Here is a 17,474-nt window from a genome sequence, read left to right on the forward strand (position 1 = left end):
TCAGTCCATTAGGATGATACATTTAAATTTTTTAAAAGCTTTTTCTTTTTGTAAAATATAACTTGAAAGTCATTTTTGTCCTTTAAGTTCACCTTGGCATATCTTTGCATTTTACCTTTGGCTTATATACTCTTATATTAGACATGTTTCACAAATGAACATTTTTCTAGCATATTCTACAAATAATTGGTTTTGGCTGCAAAACTGTCATCCTTTTGTTTTGTCGGCAGTAGGAGATGGTGAAACTACAAAGAGTTAGTATGAAAAGATTTATGTGTTTTAAATTATCTATTGTAATTGCTTTCATAGGGTCGAATTTTTCGTGATATTACAATTCCTGGAGTTAGCCCAGCAGAGCGCTCAGCCATATATGTAGCCATGATAGAAACCTTGGCTCAGTTACATTCTTTGAATATAAACTCATTGCAGCTGGAAGGATATGGTATAAGTGCTGGATACTGCAAAAGACAGGTAAGGAATCCACATACAGAGCTCTTTTCCTCAAATTCTTAGAAATAATATACATTATTAGTCAAAATAAAAACGTATTACTTTATACTTTTCTGAACCTTGGCTCTAACATTTAAAATACTTTATTTAAAAATTGATTTTAGAGAAAGGAAGAGGGGGGTAGAAAAAGAGAGAGAGAGAACTATGTAAGAAACATGATCAGTTGCCTCCCACACACACCCTGACCAGGTATTGAGCCTGCAGCCTGGGTATATGCTCTGACCAGGAATCAAATTGCCACCTTTTAGAGTATGGGACGAGGCTCTAACCAATTGAGCAACCCAGCCAGGGCAGCTCTAATCCTGTCTAATGAAAGAGTAATATGCAAATTGACTGTCACTCCAAAAGTGGACACAAGATGGCCAGCAGGGAGGGCAGTTATGGGCAATCAGGCCAGCAGGGGAGGGCAGTTGGGGGCAACCAGACCTGCAGGGGAGAGCAACTGGGGGGGGGGACCAGGCCTTCAGGGGAGGACAGTTTGGGGTGACTAGGCTGGCAGGAGAGGGCAGTTAGGGGCAATGGGGCCAGCAGGAGAGCAGTTAGGCATCAATCAGGCTGGCAGGGGAGTGGTTAGGGGGTGATCTGGCTGGCAGGGGAGTGGTTAGGGGGTGATCTGGCTGGCAGGCAGAAGCAGCTAGGGGCAATCAGGCAGGCAGGCGAGCGGTTGGGAGCCAGTAGTCCTGGATTGTGAGAGGGATGTCCCAGATTGGAGAGGGTGCAGGCTGGGCTGAGGGACACACACCCCTACCTTCCCCCCCCCCCCATGCACGAATTTTGTGCACCGGGCCTCTAGTATTTAATATTAGCCTTCAGTTTGACTTGTTTTAAACATAAAATAACTTTATATTCTAGGATCAGATTTTGTTTATCAAACTTTTGAAAGGGACAGAATGTACATGAATATAAATTTAAAACTGTTTCAGATTTTTCATTTAATTTGCCAACATATTTTATACAATTTTTCCCTTTTAAATTAGGTTAACATATTTATTAAGCATGACTGTGTTTAATTATATGTTAAATACTGTGTTAAATATTAAGAAAATAGAAATAAGTTCTTTTCCCAGTGGAGCTATGGTCATTTTAAGAAACCTATACATGAATTTTACTTAAATGAATGATAAAAATCTAGAGTGATAGGGAAGAGAGATGGTGAGCATTTCAAATCAAAGGAACAGCAAGACCAGATATGTATGGAGCTGTTTTCCTTTGTATACATGTCTTTTTGAGGGAGTTGAGGGGAGAGAAGAGAACTAAAGTTTTGTTTGTTTTTTTAATATTTTTTTTATTGATTTAGATAAAAGGGAGAGGGAGAGAGAGATAGAAACATCAATGATGAGAGAAAATTATTGATCGGCTGTTTCCTGCACATTCCCTACTGGGGATCAAGCCTGCAACCCAGGCATGTGCCCTTGACTGGAATCAAACCTGGGATCCTTCAGTCTGCAAGCCGATGTTCTATCCCCTGAGCCAAACCAGCTAGAGGTGAGAACTAAGGTTTGGAGAGTACTCACTATATGCCAGGTCATTTTCATTTTTGTAACAGCCATAAGACATAGGTATTATTACTCCCATTCTGCAGATGGGGGTACAGATTTTCAGGTCTCGAAACACAAATAAGTGGCTTAGATATAATTTAAACCCAGGTTCATATGATTCCAAAGAAAGATCTTTACTGCACTAAACTGAACAGAGATAACCTTGAGGAATGGAGAGACAGTTATAAGCAGGTAATAATATGGTATCAGTTGATGGAGGACTTTGAGAATAGGTTGATTGGTTTACATTCGAGTCTAAGAACAATAAAAAGTCTTTACATTTCTCATACCTGTAATACATTTAGAAGATTCTATGGGTAAAAAGGAAGAATATTTAAATGAAAAGTAAAAAACTCCCTTCTTCTAGCCCCATATTTCCTTTTTCAGGGATTGCTTCTTGTGACCCTTCCACAATTTATTTTTCTATGCTTATTTGTGTGTGTGTGTGTGTGTGTGTGTGTGTGTGTGTGTGCACGGGCACGTGTGTGTGCATTCTTTTTTTCTTCCTCAAAATAGTTGCTTAATAAAAAGAAGAACCAACATCTCTTGATTCCTAGGCCAGTATTTTGTTTGTATATGTGATAAAAAAAAAATCTATGTAAGTCAGTGGTTCTCAACCTTTCTAATGCCGCAACCCTTTAATACAGTTCCTCATGTTGTAGTGACCCCCAACCATAAAATTATTTTCATTGCTACTTCATAACTGTAATTTTGCTACTGTTATGAATCGTAATGTAAATATCTGTGTTTTCCGATGGTCTTAGGCGACCCTGCTAGCCGTTCTCAACCTGTGATGTAAGTAAAATGGAACTTTGAGAATAGGTAGATTGGTTTACATTCGAGTCTAAGAACAATAAAAAGTCTTTACACTCGAGTCTAAGAACAATAAAAAGTCTTTACGTTCTCAACCTGTGATGTAAGTAGATGGAAGAAAGATTTAAATGTTTACGTTTTTAGGCTGATATGAGCATCACAGGCATTTCTCTTGAGCATTTAAAAATAAAACCAACTTCGATATAATTGAATTTTGTTTTAATTTTAGAATTGCTGGATTTTACACTTCACCTTTAGCACTATCATTTTTCTTATTTATGTACCTTTAGGTATCAACCTGGACAAAGCAATATCAAGCAGCAGCTCACCAGGACATCCCTGCCATGAACCAGCTCTCTGACTGGCTAATGAAAAACTTGCCAGATAATGACAATGAAGAAAATTTGATTCATGGAGATTTCAGGCTAGATAACATAATTTTCCATCCTAAAGAGGTACTATAAGTCACATTTACAAAAATTAAGTAGGTTTGATGGTTTGATACGGGACACAAGTACTAAGTAGATGTTCCTCCCAGAGTACTGAGGGAGCCCAATCCATCTCCATTTTCCCCTACTTTCAGGACTATCTTCACCACTCAAACTTTTAGAAATGAGTCCTGAAGATTTTCTGATGTAGGTAGTTGCCTACTTTTAAGGTGGATCTAATCCTGTTTAAATAGGATGTGTGAATTTACATATATGTTCTCTTTTCTTCAAAGACATTTTCCATCTAAAAATATTTAGCTTATCCATGTTTACAGTTCTTTCTTCTGGTTCATTTTAATTTCATTTTACTATTTCATGAAGAATTTTAAATTTGTTATTATAAGCTCAGAGAGGACAGAATTCCAAAAGCCTCTTTTGAAACCTGGAAAGAATTGCATGAGATTAATATAAACTTGCTCTGTGCAATGTACACAGTGTAATCTTTATAAAGAGTAAAAACAAATAAAAAATTAAAACCTCCTCCACTGGGCACCGACAATAAAGCCTAGGATTGGAGGCGTATGGTGGGAATAAGAAAACTACTTCAGTTCTCTCTCATTACCTATATTTTAGGCAAGACACTTGTCTGTTAGTATTCTGACATTAATGTGAAGGATTTACAGTTCCCTGAATTATGACAGCAGTGCATTATAAATTGCATTGCTGTCATAATTCAAAGTAGTACTATATCATTTGAAGGTTCAAATACAGTATAAACACATGTGAGCACATTGACCAGCAAGACAAATTCTTTTCCTAGAAAAGTCAATTTGGATATTAAAATTGTGTATATGTAATTATACGTCTGTGTGTGTAACCTTTTGTTAATGGCACTGATGAATTCTGATTTCTAACTTTGTTAAATATAGAGTAGGAGAATTAAAAATGTTAACTTATAACCTGGAAAAATTATAAAAGTTTATAACTTAAAACAGTGGTCGGCAAACTGCAGCTCGCGAGCCACATGCAGCTCTTTGGCCCCTTGAGTGTGGCTCTTCCACAAAATACCACGTGCGGGCGCGCACATACAGTGCGATTGAAACTTCGTGGCCCATGCGCAGAAGTCGGTTTTCGGCTCTCAAAAGAAATTTCAATACTTGTACTGTTGATATTTGGCTCTGTTGACTAATGAGTTTGCCGACCACTGACTTAAAACATAGCAAGATCTGACCTGTATTTTACCTATATCATTTGATTCATTAATATTTTAGGAGCCTTTTATAATAAATCTGAGTCCTCTATGTGTTCTATAACTATAGTTCTGTTCTATTCACTACTTAAGCAAAGAAAGAAAAATTCAGACTGAGATCTCATGAATTATGTGTTGTCTTCTAAGATGTTTAAATTTTAGGATTAGCATAATATACTGAAAGTAATGACTTACTAAGTTAGTACCAAAAAGTTATTCCTTCATTATATTTAAACTCATATTAGAAAATAATTTCTGAAAAAAAACACAGTGCAGGAGAAACCAAGATGGCGGCATAGGTAAACACCTAAACTGCTGCCTCGCACAACAATTTCAAAACTACAACTAAAAGACAAAACGTCTATCACCCAGAACCATGGGAAAGCTGGCTGAGTGGAAGTTCTACAACTAGAAGGAAAGAGAAAAGAGCATTGAGACGTGCACAAGCACTGAAAAGCTGAGGTACGAAGGCGCGTGAATCGGGCTGGCGGTGGGCGACTGGGTGCACTGCTTTTTTCAACCCGGAGGGAGACAGGCGCCCGATTACTCCAAACTCCAGTTTCTGGGGAGATGCTTTGGGGACCCAAACCCCTACAGGGAGAAGCTGGACTGTCTGCCATCGGGTCGGAAAGTGAGGGTGACTTTCTTGCAGAGGTGCGCCCAGCAATCGTTTACTGCGCTGGGGCGTGGGATGCGGGGACTTGGAAACGTGGAAAGGCAGAGACGGCTGACTGGCAGCCATCGCTGTTTGCCACGCCCTACCCTAGTGACTCCCTGAGACCCCGCCCCGCACAATCTACAAACCCACCCAAGCTCCACACAGCGGCTTTTGCATATAAATGGCCTGCCCTATCGCAGCTTAACCTAACAAACTGCAGCTCTGGTCAGACAGCTCCAAAACTTCCAAACCCCAAGCAAAGAGGAGAAAACTGTAGTTCTTGCTGTAGCTCCTGCTGGGTGGCCTCAGACAGTAGCTGACCTGCACCCCATTGGAGATCCAGAAGCTAGTATATCTAGTGGTCAGTGTGAGACGACACCAGATTTCAACTACTCACATCCATAAGTGACACAGTCAAGAGGCAGACTCAGTGAGCACCAAAACCCCACTGAAACAAGACCTGCCCCATAAGCGTGTCTCCAGCACAGCAGTTCTTCCATTATAGACACAGCGGGTCCTCGCAGCCAGTTGGCCTGGAGGTCAATTCCTCCCAGTGACACCAACAACAATCAAGGCTTAACTACAACAAGGCTGTACACACAGTCCACAAAGGGGAGCACCAAGAGTGTCCACCTCAGGTAACGGGGAGGCCGACCCACGGGGCCATATAGGACACCTAGCACACAAAGCCACCCTACCAACTCAGGGAAGCGGCGAAAATGCGGAGGAAAAGAAACAGATCACAAATGAAAGAAATGGAGGAAAACAAACGACTGGATATAGAGTTCAAAACCACGGTTATAAGGCTTTTCAAGAATTTCCTAGAAAAGACCGATAAAATTAGTGAGACCCTTGAGGATATGAAAAAGGACCAACTAGAAATTAAACATACACTGACTAAAATAAGAAATATTATACAGAGACCCAACAGCAGACTAGAGGAACGCAAGAATCAAGTCAAAGATTTGAAATACAAAGAAGTAAAAAACACTCAACCGGGAAAGCAAAAAGAAAAAAGAATCCAAAAATTTGAACATAGTATAAGAAGCCTCTGGGACAACTTCAAGCATACCAACATCAGAATTATGGGGGTGCCAGAAGAAGAGAGAGAGCAAGATACTGAAAACCTATTTGAAGAAATAATGACAGAAAACTTCCCCCACCTGGTGAAAGAAATAGACTTACAAGTCCAGGAAGCACAGAGAACCCCAAACAAAAGGAATCCAAAGAGGACCACACCAAGACACATCATAATTAAAATGCCAAGAGCAAAAGACAGAGAATATAAAAAGCAACAAGAGAAAAATGGTTAGTTACCTACAAGGGAGCACCCATATGATTGTCAGCTGATTTCTCAACAGAAACTATGCAGGCCAGATGGGAGTGGCAAGAAATATTCAAAGTGATGAATAGCAAGAACCTATAATCAAGATTACTCTACCCAGCAAAGCTATCATTCAGAATTGACGGTCAGATAAAGAGCTTCACAGATAAGAAAAAGCCAAAGGAGTTCATCACCACCAAACCAGTATTATATGAAATGCTGAAAGGTATTCTTTAAGAAGAGGAAGAAGAGGAAAAAGGTAAAGATAAAAACTATGAACAACAAATACATATCTATCAACAAGTGAATCTAAAAAATCGATGAATTAAAAATCTGAGGAACAGAATAAACTGGTGAATATAATAGAATCAGGGGCATAGAATGGGAATGGATTGATAATTCTCAGGGGGAAAGGGGTGGGGGGGTGCAGGAAGAGACTGGACAAAAATCGTACACCTATGGATGAGGACAGTGGGAGGAGGTAAGGGCAGAGGGTGGGGTGGGAACCGGGTGGAGGGGAGCTGTGGGGGGAAAAAGGAGAAACAATTGTAATAATCTGAACAATAAAGACTTATTAAATTAAATTTTAAAAAAATAATTTCTTATAGGATTAAAGTTGACAAACTATCATCATCTTTTGGACAAGCAGAATATTCAGTAGTTGGGGAGAGATTTTTTTTTTTTAAAGAACTTTCTTTAGTGGCATAGCTTTCAGCTATTTAGCTGCACTAGTGATTTGTTAGCTATATCATTATCTTTTAATGATTTAGGATTATTTAGTAGCTAGTAAGATGTCTTGTACTTTGTATTTAGTAATCCAATAATTACTGATTAAATCAAATTTAATCAATTTCTGCTTTTTACAAATATTACAGCTAATTTTTTAATAAAGTAACATGTGGTTGGCAGAGTACAAGTCAACTAGCATTTATTCATTACCAATTATGTGCTCTGACACATGGTTTTGGGAAGGAAATATAGCTCTTAATAAGCTCAAAATACCAATGGAGATAAAATGTACTCAGGTAATGACTGAGAACAATATTATCCAAGTACTAAAGTATATCACACTATATATATAAAACCCTAAGTGACCATTATAACTGGTCGATGACTGGTCGCTATGACGTGCACTGACCACTAGGGAGCAGACACTCAATGCAGGAGCTTCCCCCTAGTGGTCAGTGCGCTCCCACAGCCAACCTCCCGTGGTCCCTCCCCCTGGGATAGGCCCCAATCGGGACTGGGCGAGATGGCCCTGATGGCCCCGATCACCAGCCAGGCCGAGGGACCCGACCCATGCATGAATCTGTGCACTGGGCCTCCAGTATGAATTATAAGAGTAGTCAAAGAGGGAAAAGTACCCACTGTGGACTGGCACTAAGAGTTATAAAACTTTAGACTTTAGTCAATAGTTTCTCTTTCCCACTTCATTTTAAAAATTTCACAAATAAATAGAAAATTAGACTGTTTCTTTTATATGAAGGCACTCCACAAATTGGAGTTGAATATGTGTATGTGTTCACCAGTATATATTTATGGGAATACTAGAGGCCCGATGCACAAAAGGGGCTTGGCCCTTGCAGCCCCGGCTGCCTCGGCCCTCGCAGCCCCGGCTTCGTCTGGAATGTCTTCTGGACAGTCGTCCGGAAGGTCATCCAGATAGTCGTTCTGCTGTTCTAATTAGCATATTAGCTCTTTATTATATAGGATGATTGAAAGCTTTTTATTTTTCCCTTGAGTGTAAGGATTTAATTTTTTTTTTAACCTTTGCCTGTAGAGTCTATATGGTAGGTCCTCAATAAGTGAAGACCTACTAAACTGAGGGCTCCTTTAAAGCAGCAACTGTATCTTATTCATTTATGTAGCACGTGGCTACATGTTTCTGAATGAATCCATATTGAAGGAATTGATTTTAGTTAATCGCTAAGTTACTATTTCCATATCATATATTTATGCTTAATTTTTATTCTGTAATAGTGTGACCCTAAAGCAAATTACTTAATTCCTCTGTTCCTCAATTTTTATTTTAACTTTTTATTTTGAAATATAGACTCAGAAGAAATTGTAAAAATAGTATAGAAGGGTTCGATGTTCCCATCATCCAGATTCCCAAATGATTTCACACAACTATAGTATATTATCAAAGCTAGGAAATTCACATTGTGTGTGTGCCTTATAAATTGGGAGGTGGGGGGAGATTTCAGGGTTCTGTTTTTTTCATCTTTTCTAATACTATTCTTCAGAAAAAATATTAAGGTAAAAGTAAATATTCCATAATATTTATTAAAATGTAAACAATGGTTGTAAGGGATGAAATTATAGGAAACTTGAAAGTTATACATTTCTGTAATGTTTAAGTTTTGAGGTTTTATTGTTCTTTTTTTCTTTTTCAAAACATCACGTTTTATTTTTATCATAAAAAAACCTAGCAATTATGAAAGAAAGCAAAACCAATTTTAAGTGATAAACCTTCCAGGAATTTGTGTGTTTAGCCAGTAAAGGTTTACTAAAGTTTATAGCAAACAAAAGCATGTTACTCAATTTTCCAATCCCTAGTTATTTTCCACTTATTTATCTGTAAAGTATTTGAAACATGTTTAAGCGTGTATTTTAGCAGTGCAACTCACTCACTGAAATGTTTAAAAGAAATTCAGTTTTCCTGGAAATACTATTAATTTTCTAAATATAAATCTTACTCATCTGGCAGAGAAGTGTGTAAGATTTTGGAGTTTTATGTGCTGAAAGACAAATATTCTTCATTAGAAACAGATAAACCATATATACTTCATCTGCATTCATTGATTAGTAGTCAGATGTATTTAAAATAATTATACATACACTGGTTTTTTGGAAGTCATCTGCCTTGCAATCTATTTATATTAATTAACTTCTGAAGAAAAAAAATGATTTGGTATGAAAAACAAAACATATTTTAATGGCTTTTTCTTTTTAATTTTCCCCATTGTCTCTAAAATGTCAGTGTAGTTGGAGAAAAGCATAATTATAAATTTTAATTTTATTCCTAGAGAAGACACGGGGATTGGGTTTTTTCAACCTTTTTATGTGACAGATTATTTTTCAAATACTCCTTGGTAAATGCTCTTTAGCAGTAAAGTCAGGTTCTGAACTCAGGCCTGTAGACTTCCAGCGCTGTGTAATTCCTTCTACATTGTGCTGCTTCTCATCTCCACCGGAACTGGTTAGCTTCAGTGATCTAGCCCTCTTCACTCTACTTCTCTTACTTCTTTATACGTCTCCTGATACTGAAAATTGATTGTTCTTACTCTAGAATCCATGAACCCCTTATGACTTCATTTGATTTCTTATCCTGCCTGGCCCATATATGGCATGATCAACCATTTAAAAAATTGCCTTCTTTATTATCAATTGAATTATTATTTATTGACTGTGGATGTGTACAAGTGATACAAGAATTATAGTTTCCTGTCCTTAGATAAGTTGTTATTCCAGAATCCTCTCACCTCTTGACTTGACACAACCTGCAACGCTGAGCTTGAGTCATTCTATTTTTGCTTCAGAATAGTCATAGTCAGCAAGACAGATTAACTGCTATATAGTTTCATCTAATCTGTCAATTCGCCTCTTAGTAAAAGCTGTGATTTTTAAAAATGGCTTTTTTACATCTTTTCCATTCTTTCTCAAGCCATCAAATTGCTTATCTTATCCAGATTCCCACTCTCAGCATATGGTGTTGCCTTGTACTTGACTCATTTTGTCTTTTTAGTCACTTTCTGGGGATTATATGCACCTTGACGTTCTCTTGAAGTTCATTTCAGCCCTCTGTGTAATTTCTCTTTCATGAAATTAATAGGTGACATTTTTCTTAAGGTTCATTGTCAAGAAAAATTGTGACCCTTGAGCAGCTGGTTTGTTTTTAATCTACATACACTATAAACATTGTGGCTGATCATACTTCACACTTTATTTTATGCATAGAAAACTCAGAGCAGCCCTGGCCAGTTTGGCTCAGTGGATAGAGCGTCGGCCAGTGGACTCAGGAGTCCCGGGTTCGATTCCAGTTGGGGGCATTTACTTGGTTGCAGGCACATCCCCGGTGGAGGATGTGCAGGAGGCAGCTGATTGATGTTTCTCTTTCATCGATGTTTTTTTTTTTTTTTTTAAATATATTTTACAGAGAGGAAGGGAGAGGGATAGAGAGCTAGAAACATCGATGAGAGAGAAACATCGATCAGCTGCCTCCTGCACACCTCCCACTGGGGATGTGCCCGCAACCAAGGTACATGCCCTTGACCGGAATCGAACCCGGGACCCTTGAGTCCGCAGGCCGACGCTCTATCCACTGAGCCAAACCGGTTTCGGCTCATCGATGTTTTTGACTCTCTCTCCCTCTCCCTTCCTCTCTGTAAAAAATCAATGGAATATATTTTTTTTTAAAAAGGAAAACTCAGAGCAAATATTACTGCCTACACTAACAATTATATTTGACTTAAGGCATTTAATTTTATGTAATAACCTTACTCCCAGTTTCTATTATCTTGCCCTAGCCAGTTTGACTCAGTGGATAGAGCGTCGGCTGCCTACTGAAGTGTCCCAGGTACAATTCCGGTCAAGGACATGTACCTTGGTGGCAGGCTCCTCCCTGGCCCAGGCCCTGGTCAGGGCGTGTGCAGGAGGCAACCAATTGATGTGTTTCTCTCTCTTCAATGTTTCTCTCTGTCTTTCCCTCTCTCTCCCACTCCCTCTCAGAATCAATGGAAGAATGTCCTCAGGTGAGAATTTAAAAAAATGCAATTCCTATCATGTCACTTCTCTGTAGAGAATACTCCAATGGAGGTTCCCTTTCCTATACCCCATCCCTCCCTCCTCAATCCCTTGAAGTAATGACAGTCATAGCTATTAGTTTGGTGTATATTCTTTCAACTTTGAGTATTCATTTATAACCTTTTTTATTTAAACAAAAATACTATACAGTCCTGGCTGGGTAGCTCAGTTGGTTAGACCAACGTCCTGACCATAAAGATTGCAGGTTCCATCTTCAGTCAGGGCACATACAAAAAATAACCAATGAACCCAGCTGGCATGGCTCAGTGGTTGAGTGCTGACCTATGAACCAGGGTGTCATGGTTTGATTCCCAGTCAAGGCACATGCCTAGGTTGTGGCCTCGATCCCCAGTATGAGGCATGCAGGAAGCAGCCAGTCAATGATTCTCTCTCATCAGTGATGTTTCTATCTCTCTCTTTCTCCCTTCCTCTCTGAAATTAATAAAAATATATTTTAAAAAAGAAGTAATCAATGAATGCATAAATGAATGGAAAAACAAATTGATGTCTCTCTCTCCCCTCCCTCCCTTCCTTCTTCTCTCTCTCTCTCAAAAAAAAATAATAATACGATACATGTTATTTTGCAAAATGCTTTTCTCCCTGCATTTACAGCTAAATGTCCTGTGTTCTTAACATAAAAATATATATTCCCTTGAAACATATTGTTCCAAAGTAGAATGAAGAAAATTTTCTGTTTTATTGATTCCAAATTACATGACTGTTATTTTGCTATATGTTGCTATATAATGGTAGATTTTGTATTCATTCATAAAACAAACAGCATCTTTTATAACAATTATATTTTTGTATTTATACCACGAAATAACCTATTTTAAAAATTACTATTGCCATAAGATTCTAATATTTGTTATGTAGTAAGATTCATCACCAGACAAACTCTTAATTACATATGGCATTTATAAGTAATTATTAGAATTTTTTCTTTACGACAGTTATTCCCAATTGGGAAGTTTCAACTGTTTTTGCCTCCACTTATTAGGAGAGATACTAAGGCTGTGTAAAATAAAATGCTGGAGAACCAATGGCCAGTAGTGGAATCAGAGGACTTGGCTCTGAGCATGTCAAACTCGTGGCTGGTGGGCCACAAGTTTGACATGCTTGCAAGGCTAATTAGTTGATAAATGAGATGCACAACTGTGGGTAAAGACTATGAACTATAGTCTCAGCTTTGCTTTTGATGGAAAATATAATTTTGAATGTATTCTGTTTCACTTTTTTTTTTTTTTTTTTGTATAGCAAAGGTGGAAATTCATTGAAGAACAAGTACAGACTCCTACGTGGGGAGGGGGAAAGAGTCCCCCACCTATTTTCTTATTTTAGTTGTTTTCAGTTGAATATGTCCAAATCGTTTTCTTTTTCATTACAGTCTCGAGTTATAGCTGTACTGGACTGGGAGCTGTCAACCATTGGTCATCCTTTGTCAGATTTAGCTCATCTCTCCTTGTTCTACTTTTGGCCCAGGACAGTTCCAATAGTAAATCAAGGCTCTTATTTTCAAGAAAACATAGGTATGAAAACATAATGATACTTAAATTGCTATTAATATAAAATTATCTTTATTATTCCTCATAACTTAAAAATAGGATTATATTACAATTTTAGATAGATTTTATTTGTTTTTGAAATGTTTCCAAGTCATTTTATTCTTTATTGATTTTTCTGACTATAGCATTCTATTTTTAGTAATTTATGACAATGTGTAATCCTTTGTATATAGTATTCTTTTGGAAATCAGTATTTTGAACATGCTTTACATGGACTTATGGTTATTTTATAAACATATGCAATATTACTACATTTTGAAATATTCACCATGAGATTTTTATTAAAGTTTACAATGCGTGCTGTTTTTATAGGGATACCATCAATGGAAGAACTAATTTCAATATATTGCTGCTGCAGGGGAATTAATTCTATTCTTCCTAACTGGAATTTCTTTCTTGCTCTTGAATGTTTTAAAATGGCTGGAATAGCACAGGTAATTAATTGTTTTTAACATGTTTCACCATTATTTATTAGTGTACTATTGACAGTATTTTCTGGTCTTCAAAGGTTTTATACTTTTTATGCTTAGACCATTTGGCTTTTCATAATGACAAATACCAAACATTAGTATAATATAACTCCAGAATTAATAGAATAGCAATTTGACAAGGAAAAAAGTTGAGTAACAGAATGTGTTATCACTTTTTTGGTATAATAAACTTACAAGATGGAGGAAGTGAGAGAGACATAATGACAAAAAGAGAAAAGTTTGTGAGAATTGGCTATTTCCTGAATATCCAATGTAAGACAGGGCTAAACTATTTTAATGATATCTGCTTCAGACTATAAACCAGGGGTGATGATGAGGAAAGAATTAACTTTGAACTTTCCAAAGTCTGGCATAGTACTAGTACCTATCATATAGGAGCCTCTTAATATACGTTTTTGAGTGAATAGATGAGTAAGTTTTTCCATTTTTCTAATAATGTCATGTTTATGTGATTAATTGAGCATAAATTCAGTTTTTTAAGATTATAGCTTGATCTAAAGAAATGCAGTCTTTATTATCATAATTCAGTTTCCATGTACTTTGAATCTTGGAGGTTTATTTAAGAAATTGAAATACTTCATCAGTGGCAATGGGCTAGGAACTGGAGAAAGAAAAGGTAAATGAGATTTTAGAAACAAGAAAAAATGGGAAAAGAAGGATTAAGGACAAGTATGGTTATATCTCTCTGTTCTTCAGAGTTCATGCCATCCACAACCAACTGAAATTGTCTTCTAGGAAATAGGTGTGTTACATCTCATCCTGTATATTATAATCATACTAATCATATTAGTTAATCAAGATGGATGGGTTTCTTAAAACAGAGTTTATGCTGTTTCTATATCTGTCAGTTTCCATAAATCAGATACCAGATAGGCTTTGAATTTAAAATGGATTTTCATTTCAAATAAAAGTTTGACATGAGTTATGATTGATATTAATATGTCATAAATTATATACAGGATGGGGCAAAAGTAGATTTACAGTTCATATGGAAAATAATACAATCTATAATAATAAAAGTGTAATAGCTAATTAGACCAGACAGCCGAACGACCTTCCGGACGTCCTTCCAGACAAAGCCACCATGGCAGGGGCCAAGGCAGAAGCAGTTAGGGGCAATCAGGCATGCAGGTGAGCAGTTAGGGGCGATCAAGCAGGCAGGCAGAGTGGTTAGGGGCGATCAGGGAGGCAGGCAAGTGGTTAGGGGCGATCAGGCAGGCAGAAAGAGGGGTTAGGGGCGATCAGGCAGGCAGGCAGGTGAGCAGTTAGGGGCTATCAGGCAGACAGGCAGAGGCAGTTAGGGGCTATCAGGTAGGCAGGCAGAGGCAGTTAGGGGCTATCAGGCAGGATTGCAGAGTGGTTAGGGGTGATCAGCCAGGCAGGCAGAGTGGTTAGGGGTGATCAGGGAGGCAGGCAAGTGGTTAGGGGCGATCAGGCAGGCAGGTGAGAGGTTAGGGGCAATCAGGCAGGCAGATGAGTGATTAGGGGTGATCAGGCAGGCAGGCAGGCAGAGTGGTTAGGGGCAATCAGTCAGGCAGGTAAGTGGTTAGGGGCAATCAGGCAGGCAGGTGAGCAGTTAGGGGCAATCAGGCAGGCAGGCAGAGTGGTTAGGGGCAACCAGGAAGGCAGGCAGAGGCAGTTAGGGCTATCAGGCAGGCAGGCAGAGGCAGTTAGGGGTGATTAGGCAGGCAGGCACAGTGGTTAGGAGTGATCAGGCAGGCAGGCAGAGTAGTTAGGTGTGATCAGGCAGGCAGGAGAGCGGTTAGAGGCAATCAGGCAGGCAGGCAGGCAGGCAGGTGAGCAGTTAGGAGCCAGCAGTCCCGGATTGCGAGAGGGATGTTCGACTGCTGGACATCCCCTGATGGGTTCCAGATTGTGAGAGGATGCAGGCCAGGCTGAGGAACCCCATACACCCCCATGCACGAATTTTGTGCACCGGGCCTCTAGTTAATAAATAATAATACAAGGATATACGTGTTTCTTGTACTCACAACTAAAAGCCTGCATTTGTTCCACCCTCTAGTAATAGCCTTAGAGGTTGTCATAATCCTATATAATAAAAGCCTAATATTCAGATTGTCCCCTCGGACAGTAGTTCAACTGGGAGACTGGGAGTTTGGCCTCTCAATATGTTGTGCGCTGACCACCAGGGGGAGGCACGGAACATGGCAGGCGTCAGTGACGCTTGGTTGGCCCAGAGGCCCACACTGCACCCCGGCCCATGGTGTCTGGCCATGCTCACTGCATCTCTGTGTGGGGACTTGGGCGCCATGACTCAGGTGGAGGGGGGCATGAGGGGGTCTGGGGGGCCAGGTGCTGTTTAGGGCCCAGAGGTCAGCTGAGACCTGCCCTTCCTGCGCTTCAATCGCCAGCCAGGCCTATGGACCGCACGCATTCACGAATTTCATGCACCGGGCCTCTAGTTTCATTATAACTATAAATACGAAGTTGGAAATAATGGAAAAACTGTTAGTGTTTTATTACATAAAGAATTATATACTGCCTGGCCAGCGTGGCTCAGTGGTTGAGTGTTGACCTATGAACCAGGAGGTCACGGTTAGATTCCTCTGGTCAGGGCACATGCCCAGGTTTCTGGGCTCAGTCCCCAGTATGGGACATGCAGGAAGCAGCCAATCGATGATTTTTTCTTATCATTGATGTCTCTGTCTCTCTCTCCCTCTCCCTTCCCCTCCTAAGTCAATTTTTTAAATATAAGAATTATATAAAAAAATAAAGTAATGAAATTCAGTTAATTGTGTTTTGGTGGGGAGAGGAGAGTATTATGTTGGGAGCACAGAACATGGAGAATTAAGAAAGAAAAAACTGGTTAGCATTCAGCTAACACTGTTCAAAGGAGGTAATTTCATCTAAAATAGGGGTCCAAAACATTAGATAAAATATTCTTAGAGGTCATCTCATTGCATTCTTTTCAGTTTTATAGTTTTCATTTTGTTTTGGTTTCTTTAGATTTTCCCCCACTATGAAGGGAAAGCACTGATTTTTAGAGGTCATATAACTTGCCAATTTGGTATCTTTGGTAACTGCTGAGCTCATTTTCAAGTTTGGTTTGATTCCCAGTTTCAGTCTATTAGGATAAGATTGTATTATCCACATGATACAAGTATGGCTCTTTAATTTGCGGGGGGGGGACGAGTAATAAGTATTCCTTTATGTAAATTAATAGAAATGATAATCTCATTTATATCTTGGTACCTTGTGAGTTTAGTGACTCACATAGCTGGGAAACTGCCAAAACTGGATAGCTGAATAGTACTTTTCAGTGATTTTAATTGCTCTGTGTTAATTTACTTTTAGGGAATATATAGTAGATATCTTCTGGGGAATAGCGCATCTGAGAATAGCTTTCAGTTTGCCAAAATTGTGCAACCTCTGGCAGAAACTGGATTGCAACTCTCAAAAAGGTAAGCAAAATAGATTTCCCTGGCTAACCCAAATTAAAACCTTTATTAGGTATGTGAAGGTTATAAACTTTATCAGGACAGGGATTGTTTTTATTTCTTACACCAGGATTACTGCTTCCAATCACAATAGTTTGCTTGGTACTAGTAAATGTGTTATCTGCTGAAAATAAGTTGACTTCAAATATAAAGAAAATACCCATATTTATGATTAAAAGTATTTTTGACAACTTGAGTATATAAACTTTTAAGAATAGATATAAAACTCTCAAATGTTTCCTTCTAATATTTGTTACTTACATATACCTATCTAAAATTATAAATTATATAAGGTGATTTGTTAAATTTAGAAATACTGCTCTCTCCCAGCATCACTTGCCATGAAGTTGTATTCAGACATTTTGTAAGGGTCTTTGAAACCCATGTCTCCATCAGTGGAGCACTTTTTGAGGCATTTAATACACTTTGCCAACCACACTCCCATCTAAGTGGTGTGATATATGGCACTTATTGAATTCGTTGATGATGCTGTCCCTGGAAATTCTGCCCAAGCCACAATGTACTTGAGTATTTAAGGCACAAAGTTAGGATAATTCTGTTTTTACAGTTCACTTCATGGGTGGATATTTGTGATTTCCACAACATAACAACCAACTGCGTTGCACTTCATAAA

At 38.6% G+C, this 17,474-nt stretch overlaps 1 protein-coding gene across 1 annotated transcript in view; it reads left to right on the forward strand.

The window, feature by feature from the left end:
- ACAD11 (acyl-CoA dehydrogenase family member 11) overlaps window positions 1–17,474 on the forward strand; it is an 88,517-nt gene that overhangs the window by 17,263 nt on the left and 53,780 nt on the right. The window contains exons 4-8 of the mRNA XM_080673731.1: window positions 310–471; window positions 3,152–3,316; window positions 12,714–12,855; window positions 13,204–13,325; window positions 16,698–16,804. Coding sequence (XP_080529857.1) covers window positions 310–471; window positions 3,152–3,316; window positions 12,714–12,855; window positions 13,204–13,325; window positions 16,698–16,804 — 698 coding nt within the window. The remainder of the gene's footprint in view (window positions 1–309; window positions 472–3,151; window positions 3,317–12,713; window positions 12,856–13,203; window positions 13,326–16,697; window positions 16,805–17,474) is intronic.

Source organism: Plecotus auritus (genome assembly GCF_963455305.1).
Source record: "Plecotus auritus genome assembly, chromosome: 6".
In the NCBI taxonomy this organism is placed as follows: domain Eukaryota; kingdom Metazoa; phylum Chordata; class Mammalia; order Chiroptera; family Vespertilionidae; genus Plecotus; species Plecotus auritus.